The sequence below is a fragment of the Aplysia californica genome, unplaced genomic scaffold, assembly GCF_000002075.1.
Source record: "Aplysia californica isolate F4 #8 unplaced genomic scaffold, AplCal3.0 scaffold00277, whole genome shotgun sequence".
Classification (NCBI taxonomy): Eukaryota; Metazoa; Mollusca; class Gastropoda; order Aplysiida; family Aplysiidae; genus Aplysia; species Aplysia californica.
The window spans coordinates 800,281-809,686 of NW_004797547.1; the positions used below are offsets into that span (position 1 = coordinate 800,281).

Here is a 9,406-nt window from a genome sequence, read left to right on the forward strand (position 1 = left end):
ACACACACACACCCACACACACACACACCTATACCCACACACCGACCATCCCCCCACCACACATACACACACACACACACACACTCCGCACCACACGCACACACACACACATACACATACCCACACACACACACACACACACACACCCACACACACATCCACCCACACACCGTACAGGAGTGGCCCAGGCCCAGCTACAACAGCAGCAAGTGGCGGCCTCCGCAGTCATCTCCAGCACGGCTGCTCATGGCAACAACACCACCACAGCTTCCATCGCCTCTCTCGCTACCAACAACAACAACAACAACAACAACAACAACAGCAGTAGTGGCAACAGCATTCTGGACAACAACAACAGCAGCAACAACAACAACAATAGCAGTCTGACAGGGGTGGCGGGCAGCGCTCAGGGTTTGAAAGCCCAGCCCCCTGTGTCCTTACCGTACGCTATCCACATCAACTTGACCAGCTCGGGCCAGGTGAAGCTGCCTCCACAGCTGCAGCCAATCACAACGTCCACCTCGGCCGCCGGAACCACGGCCACCTCCAAGCCCTCAGCCATGCCGCCGCTTCAGATCCCGGCCCAGCTGTTGCTCAACGCGGCCGCCACATCGGCAGGAGTCATCTCCGCGGGGGAGAAGTTGGTCACCGCCGTCAAATCGGAGGCGGGCACGGTCGGCCAGACGTGGATCAAGTCGGAGCCGATGGTGGTCACTCAGGCAATGGGTGAGTGCCTTTGTGTGATTGTTTATTTGTGGTTAGAGTTTTACGGCACTCACAACTGCATCAGGTCATATGAGCGCTCGACTTGTGTGACTGTTTTGGTAAGAGTTTTACGGCGCTCACAACTTTATGGCACTCACAACTGCGTCAGGTCATATGAGCGCTCGACTTGTGCAACAGTTGTTTTTTTAAAGAGATTTACTGCGCTCGCGAGTGCGCACAGTCATATGAGCGCGCGACTTGTGCTACAGTTTTTGTTTTGGTAAGAGTTTTACGGCGCTCACAACTGCACTTCAGTCCCTCAGGAGGTCGTCAGACTCAACTTACACAAAAATAGTTGAAAACTGAACTGGATAAACATTCAAGAAGTAGTTGAAAGTGGATCCCCTTTTTTAGACAATGATATAATGATGAGAAGTAAAACGAACAAAAGTTATGATGAAAAATATTCAAGACATGCTAATTTTTGCTCTTATTTCAATTTGTCAGAGCTGGATGTTTGGCATTATTTTTCGGCTACAAGTTTGTTTATGTTTGAAGAAACGTTCTGTGTTATGGAGAGTCTTGGGATGAGTTACCTGAAAATTCTCTCACGGACTGGAGATGGATATTATAATTGTTCATTAGGCAAGATTGTGCCCGCAGGCTAGTGCTGGGCGGCCAGATTCCCGGTTATTGAAAGCCGAGAATCGTAGGAATCGACTCTTTCTTCTTCTCAAAGAGAAAGTTAGAAGATGGATGTTTGACGGGGGGACTCTGGTGTGGTTTGCTCCTTCTGTCCTATCAGACATTCCTCATTCTTATCTCTCCTCCTTCTTTTCTTTGTATGTTACTCTCTGGTAACACCTCTAATCTTCGGTACTTATATCACCAGATTTTTATTGCTGATGTGGCCAAACTCAAAATGAAACTTAAAAATTTGAAGTAAAAATACTTATGTGCCAAGAATGGCTTATGGTGTGTGTATTTTTTAAAAAGACATTTCTTGGTCTGAATGTTGTACCATGTCTGTGCCCCCAGGCCCCCCATCCAGCACCTGTGTGCCCAAGTCACAGGTGACCACCGGTCAACCTTTCGTGTTCACAGCCACCCCTGCATCTACCAGCGTGGTGCCAGGCCACACCAATGGTTTGATAGCCAGGTAAGCCAGGATGTTACTCATCATCATCTAGTGCCAAATCTGCGACCGACATCGGCGATCATGGTTCTCCATTCATTCCTTTGCTCGGAGGCTCTCAAAAAAGCTACGTTTCCCTGATCTTTCCCTGTTACCCATTTGTTTAGGTTCCTTAAGTATGTTGTTCTGGGCCTACCCCTGCCTCGCTTGCCCTCAATTTTGCCAGTGAGAGCTACTATGGTCTGGTTTTTTGTTTTTTCCTTTTCTCTTTTGATGAGGGGAAGTCTTAGTATTGTGTTGGTCTTAACAGTGAGGAGTGAGCTGAAATGAGCGTGAAATGTGCAATTTGTTTGTACTTACGTGCTGAGAAGGGTATCTACTGCCAGCTGTTAAATGTACTAATGTGGACACATGTGTTGTACTAATGTGGACACATGTGTTGTAGTAATATGGACGCGTTGTGTTAATGTGGGCGCGTCGTACTAGTGATGACAACATGTGTTGTACTGATGTAGACACACGTGTTGTACCAGTGTAGACTCATCTTACTTGCATGGACACACGTGTTGTACCGATGTGGATACACATGTTGTTCCAATGTGGACGCATGTGTTGTACCAATGTGGACACACGTGTTGTACTAACGTGGCCGTGTTTGTCCTCTTGTCTCCCCAGGACGTCCTCTCTGCCCAGCTCCCCGATGGAGACAAGTCAGAAGCTGGGCGTGAGCCGCTGCTCCTCCAACCCGTTCTTCCCGTCACCCATGAAGGAGCCGCCACGCTACGACGAGGCCATCAAGATCAAACATCACCAGACCGTAAGTCTCCGGGTTCTTCTGCAGAGCTTTTGATCAGAAGAACACTTACTGTTACTTTTTCCTTGATCAGAAGAACACTTACTGTTACTTTTTCCTTGATCAGAAGAACACTTACTGTTACTTTTTCCTTGACCAGAAGAACTCTTACTTTTACTTTTCAAAATAAAAATAAAAATTCTTGTCAATGTGAAGTGTGCTGACAAAATGAGTTACTTCTCATTTTTGAGCCCAATGGAAATAGATACATCACCCCTATAGGTGAAGTTTTTACAAATGTTTAAAAATATGAAATAATAAAAGGCATGATAAACTGAAAATATAACATCAATTGAAAATCTGTAAATTTGACCCTAGAGTAGATTTATTGCCAATAGGCATGATAAACTGAAAATATAACATCAATTGAAAATCTGTAAATTTGACCCTAGAGTAGATTTATTGCCAATAGGCATGATAAACTGAAAATATAACATCAATTGAAAATCTGTAAATTTGACCCTAGAGTAGATTTATTGCCAATAGGCATGATAAACTGAAAATATAACATCAATTGAAAATCTGTAAATTTGACCCTAGAGTAGATTTATTGCCAATACATGTATCTCCATTTGTGGATTGCGAGGAGTAACTCATGTTGTCAGCACACCTCTCAAATGTAGTTTTGTCCTGCTACCTACAGTTGCCGATGTGATTTCATCGTTTCATCAACCGGTGTGTTATAAATGTTCATGCCTGGATTGTTTACTTCGCAGACTCCCTCGATATCTGGCACTGGCAAGAGGTCCAAGTCTCCGGCTACCAGCACAACCAACAGCAACAACAACAACAACAGCACGGGGAACGGTAGCACGGTGAGAGGCCTCAATAAATCGGCGGTGACCCTGCGTGGCGTTGACGTGGACATCAAGTCACAGACCATGGATGACGTCCTGGAGATTCTCATCCGCAACGGAGGTGCGTCTTTTGGGGGAAAGTCCATCAGATTAAAAAATAAAATTCAACTTTTCTTCTTTCTTCCTCATCTTCTTCTTCTTCTTTCTTCTTCTTCTTCTTCTTTTTCTTCTTCTTCTTCCTTCTTCTACCTTCGCCTTCTTCTTCTTCTTCTTCTTCTTCTTCTTCTTCTTTTTCTTCTTCCTCTTCCTCTTCCTCTTCTTCTTCTTCTTCCTTCTTCTCCTCCTCCTCCTCCTCCTCCTTCTCCTCTTCCTCCTCCTCCTCAATCACATCCCACTTGAAGTCCAGTACCTGTCATATACTGGGATGTCCTGCTGATTTCTTCTGTCAGCCCAAGTGACTCCTCCTGTAGTGTCAATGGGGTTGGCCATGTGTCCACTTTTACTGATCCCTGCGAGGAAGTTTGGTTTACAGTGTTATTACCTTCATAAATATGTTACATAAATACTCAGATAAACATATACTGGTGAATGGTTGGTGGGTGCTCTGGTTTGGTTTGCTCCTTCTTTCCTATAAAAATTCTATCGTCCTTATCTCCCCTCCTTTTTTATGTTTGTTACCCTCTTTTAACACCTCTAATCTTCTGGCGCTCATATGGCCTTATGCAGTTGCGAGCGCCGTAAAACCTCTACTAAAACCAAGACGCAATAAGTAAGAATCTCAGTAGTGTAATTCAGTTGACAATGATGTATGATCTCGCCCCTGTACTATGCTTGTGTCTGTCTGTGTTTTCAGAGTTGCCCCCCTGCGCAGCCACCCAAGCGTTGCCGCCGCCTAAATGTACCCAGACCCCGGACAGCTCAGGCACCACGTCTATGCCGTCCTCCACCAGCCCAGCGACTGTCACGTCAGGTCCTGCCCTGGTCATGTCCACCATGTGTAGCCCAGGACAGCCACAGCAGCAGCAGACAGCACTGTCGCTGTTACAGAGCTCAAGCCCTCACGGTTCCCCAGCGTCTACCTCTCAGCAGCCGGGCCTCAGCAGTAGTGTGGGGAGCAACTTCAGCGGCAGCGCTGGGAGTCCGCGGGACCACGCCCTGGCAGCGCTCCACGCCCCGACCACCATCATGTTCCCCGACACCTTCCTCAGCGAGACCCAGCAGCCACATCCCTCCTCCCCCTCCTCCTCCTCAGCAACGGACCTCGGAACCCCTTCCACCTCAGCTGCTCTCAGCCTCAACGAAGGGACCTCGCATGGGGATGCCAGCGAGCTGCTTGACTGGAGCACCATGCTGCCCTCCCCCGATCTCTCTCAGATGGACTGGTCCCACGACCCGGGCTTTGGCCATTTGGATCTCGGCGATCCAGGTCTCAGTTTAGACTCGAAAATGTCGGACGCTTTCGCCCCGAGCGCTGGTCCGTCCGGCTCAGGAGCGGGGGGCTTCGGCACCGGGTTTGGCCTTGAGCAGATGGCGTGTCTGCCCCCGGCCAATGGCTCGGCCTCCACAGCTCCGGGCAGCAGCAACAACAGCACGGGTCTCCGCACGCCCAGCGTTCACGGGTCGGAGCCCGACTTGACGGCCTTAGGGCTGGGCGGAGACTCGAGCGAAGCCGTGGACCCCGCCACACAGATGGACATGTCGGACTGGCTGGACGTTATCATGCCAAACGCCAGTTTCGCCAGCGTCTCCACGCCCATGACCTTTAATCCGGCCTCCAGTTCCAGCAGCGGTGGCGGCCATTACAGCCACACCACGGACCCTATCTTGACCCCGCGCACGCAGCAGGAGGTCTTTGACATTTTCAACTTCGATGACCCGGACTTTGGGCCTTCAGCCATGAGTTGGGACAAGGTAGTGGAACAGGGAACATCCAGCTAGCAGTTCCCCGCACACCTAGACAATGTTCAACGTCGCTCTTGGAACGTTTTTGCTTGACATTAGACTTGACTTGCACAGTTAATGGAATGTTTGTCTTTGTCATGGTTATAAGATACTGCCTTTCGCCACCCAAAGTTCCCCTTTTCCTGTCGAGACCGTGTTTTGAAATAGAGGCTAGTTTTGCTCTCTCTTCGAGTATTAAAGAATGTCTTTCATCTCAGTGTCCTGATGGGGGGCACTGGTCTTAAGATTTCTCTGGAAGTTCAATATATCAGATTGTCTTGTCGATATATCTCGCTGTCTTGATCTGCCACAAGTCTGAAGCTCTGCGTTCTCTGTCGATAATACTCTTCCCGTTTGGTCGAAATTTGCAGAAGTAATGTACATCTTTTTAGATTGTACGAGATATAACACTTTGCAGAAGGACAGTTTTTGCAATCCAATTTTGCTGAGAAATTATTCTAATGAACACTGTCATCTTTCGTGTCCTTGTGATAATTTGTCAACCAGTGAAAACATTTTTGACAAATTATAACCTGGGTTGAAAAGGGAAGTTTTCGCATGGCTTCTAATCTTTGGAGGGAAGAAAATGTATTCTTGGTTACTGTCCTGAGATTTTTTCCCTTGGGTCTTGTTAGCTTTGTGCTTTGCTGGGTTTGAATTTGATTCAAAATGAAAGTATCTTGGGAGGGGAAGACAGAGTCAGATGGAACCTCTCATTTTGTTTTCTTCTACCGAGATCTTACTTAATTTTCTTCTCTTAACTAACATTTCTTTGAATCCTGAACTGTGTTTTATTCATTCAAAGGGCTAATTTCTCCTACCTTTGCCATAATGTGGGACTACTTCATCGCTTCATTCTCACTACTCATCTTCTTCACAAGCCTTGAACTTCCTCCTCCCACCCCTACCCTCCCCCCTCCTCCCCACCCTCACTTCCTTTCCCACCACCTTCCTCCCACCCCATCTTTGACCAAATCTGTGATTTTTCCAGTTGGACCAAGTGCCTGTTTTTCCCTGTGTACAATCAACTATGACAATTCTTTATCTAATGCCAAGAACTGGTGTGTCAGCCCCTCGGCTCGGGCACGCACGCACTCTGAGGACACGGATGTGCTGGTCACGACACAACACACGTGCAGTTTATTAGTGCTTCTGGACAACACGTGTAGTTGACAGATTCTGCCGGCGTGATGCTGGCCTGAGCTGAATTCAGATTCGGTGACAAGTTTTATTTTTAGATTTTGATTATTGGAACTGATGACGGTATGTGCTGTGGCTGAGTCGCCTGAGCTGGGCGGTGCCGCGTGTCGGAGCACGCACATGAGCACACGCTTGGATGTTCTAAGCAGTGGCACGTGTTGACAGTCCTGTACACCGACTGCTGTGTGTGCTAAATCTTGTGAATACATGTTGGGCAGGAAATGTTGGCAAAAGGGGATGTGGTTCCTGCTGCAGTGCATAAAAAAAAAACAAGCTGTTGTATTTTTGATGGGATGTTGGGGGTGTTTTGTTTTGTTTTGTTATGGCGGGAAGGGGGAGTAATTGTTTTACATGGTTGAGAATACAAAATTCTAATGAGACTGTAGCATTTACATCAGTGTAAATCGTGCTTCAGTTAACTGCATCTGAAGTCATGCTGGTGAATTGTTGGAGATTTATGATGATGATGCGTTTCTCCATCGTTTGCACACACAGGGCCACATCTGCCTTTGTTTTTTCTGTCAAGGTGTCATGCCGTCCCGACACTGGGATGGGGGTTCTATTTCCCGCCAGTCTGTCCGGTATGCGCTCTTTGTCGGTCAGTGCAGCACACGACCATGTTTGCATTTATGTTGTCATAATGAAAATAATAAAGGAGGCGGGGTTCAGCTCACAGAAAAGAAAAAAAAGACTGACGTTGTTAAATGTTCGGATTGTCATTTTGTGAAACATGTCTTCTTGGGTTCATGAATTGTTCAATTCATGAAGGATGTTGAAATTAGAGAATTGTTAGTTGGCTTTCTGAGAGTGTTTCTTCGGGCAGATTTTCTTGTTTTCAGAACTCTAACTTTCATTTTGTACTTTTATCTATGTATGTTTGAAATAACAAGTGTTTCTCTTTTTATGAAAATACTTGAAAAAGGTTCTTGCTGCAGTTTTTCTTTGTAAAGATGAACACAATCATTTTGTTTTTGATCACACACCCAGCTTAAGAAGTGGTAATGTAATATGATGACGTGTGCTTTGTTATTAAGCATGTTTAGATTTTGTTGATATGCAGTCGAATCAATTGAATTTGCAGTGATAGACTTAACCTATGCCGCATTCTATTATAATGTGAAACTGATCAAAATCTGTGTTGGTGGAGTGGATGAATATGTGGCATTGTCTTGTGATAAAGTGCTCATGCTGTATCTTTCAATTGGTGTTTAGACGTTTGTTTTCTAGGTTTGCCTTTCGATTGACTGACGTAGGTCGGTGGTGAGTGAGTGGAAAGGCTATGGGGGCGTCTATAGTGTCAGCATAATAACATGTGTGCCAAGTGGTAGGTAGTGCTAGAGCTGTGACTGTGACCTGTAAGCTTGACCAAGGGTTATTTGTGTCGTGTGACAAAGACCAGGGAGCAAGGTTACATGAGAAAATTATGTGGCAACGAGGTGAAATCAAGCACTCGTCAAAATAGTGACATCAAAGAAACAGGAATTTTTCCCTCAGTTTCGTAATTTTTATCGAATTTTTGTTTTTTTGTCTCAATACCTTTAATGTCCATATAAAGACACATTTGCATGTGAATTTTACTGAAATACATTGATATATGGCACAAACTATGTTGTTTTTCAATTTCCTAGGACTCTCAAGCTATTGAAGTTACCAAACTTTGGTGGCCATTTTCTCACTCATTTTACCACTGAAACCAGGCAACCCCATCTCCTTCTATTTGCAAATGTGTCAATTTCAATTCATGATAGATGGGTGTTTTTGTCATCGAAAGCATGGCAAATGAATAGCTTTTAGATGTACCAAAATCTCCACTTGCCCACAAATTGACGAGCGCCTGATTCCACCGCCCATGACACCATTGTTCAGTATGCAAGAGTGCTTAAATGTTCAAGGCATTTTGTAAATGTTCGAAAGTGTAAGACAACTTTCAGAAATGCTCATTTTGACGAATAATGGCAAAAATTTACCACTTTGTACCAATTACGTAAATTCAATAAAATTATTTACATAAGATGAGAAAAATTTAAGCTTTGCTGTCTATGATATGATTTCTGAAATACCTTGTTTTTTTATAATCTATGACAATAGAAAAAATTCTATTTTCTACTTCATCATCATAATCAAGTGAAGAATCTGAATGACAGCTTGTACGTAGCTAAGGGATTTTAGCAATGACGGTGTGAATGACGAAATGTGTCCTTTTGTCTATGAGCAGTGTTTGTGTATTGTACCTATTTAGTCGAGCGGGTGTACGTTGGCCTGCGCGGACTATTTAGCCGTGTTCAAGAACCAGTTTGCCGTTTCTTGTTGCGTCTTCCTCAGACTGTTCCTGTCCGTGGAACTTTTGACTGTCGTTTGCTGTGCGATATCTCACTCTGTGCTGACCAAATCTGACCAAAGATAGACATGATGTTGAACAAGAACAAAACAAACTCTAAAGATTGTGAAATCTGATGCACGGGGGGGGTTGTTCCCCTAAATTTCAGTTGTTGGGGAAAAACAAGTTTGGGAAGAATGAGGATGTGTATCTGTTGTTGCTGTTATCCTTTTGTCGTATATATATATACATGTGCCCGGGAAACAAACAAAAAAACAACAAGTATTACATATGTAAATAACTGCTGTATGCCTCTTTCTCCCGCCTCCATTTTTTGTGTGTGTGATTTGCTTTTTTTGCAGTGAGTATTTTTGTTGATATATTGTGAATAAATACACTTTGTTTCTACTGTTGAGAGAGAAGGGTGTCGCAGCCAGTGTCGGCGGCGTCTCCGAAGG

The 9,406-nt window shown here is 45.1% G+C and overlaps 1 protein-coding gene across 1 annotated transcript in view; it reads left to right on the forward strand.

The window, feature by feature from the left end:
- LOC101852101 (mucin-4) overlaps nucleotides 1-9,230 on the forward strand; it is a gene marked incomplete in the record, with an annotated part of 90,884 nt that extends 81,654 nt beyond the window's left edge. The window contains 5 exon segments of the mRNA XM_035970507.1: nucleotides 178-726; nucleotides 1,744-1,864; nucleotides 2,516-2,657; nucleotides 3,410-3,611; nucleotides 4,344-9,230. Of these exon segments, the coding sequence (XP_035826400.1) occupies nucleotides 178-726; nucleotides 1,744-1,864; nucleotides 2,516-2,657; nucleotides 3,410-3,611; nucleotides 4,344-5,428 (2,099 nt within the window).
- Between the last annotated feature and the right edge of the window lie 176 nt (nucleotides 9,231-9,406).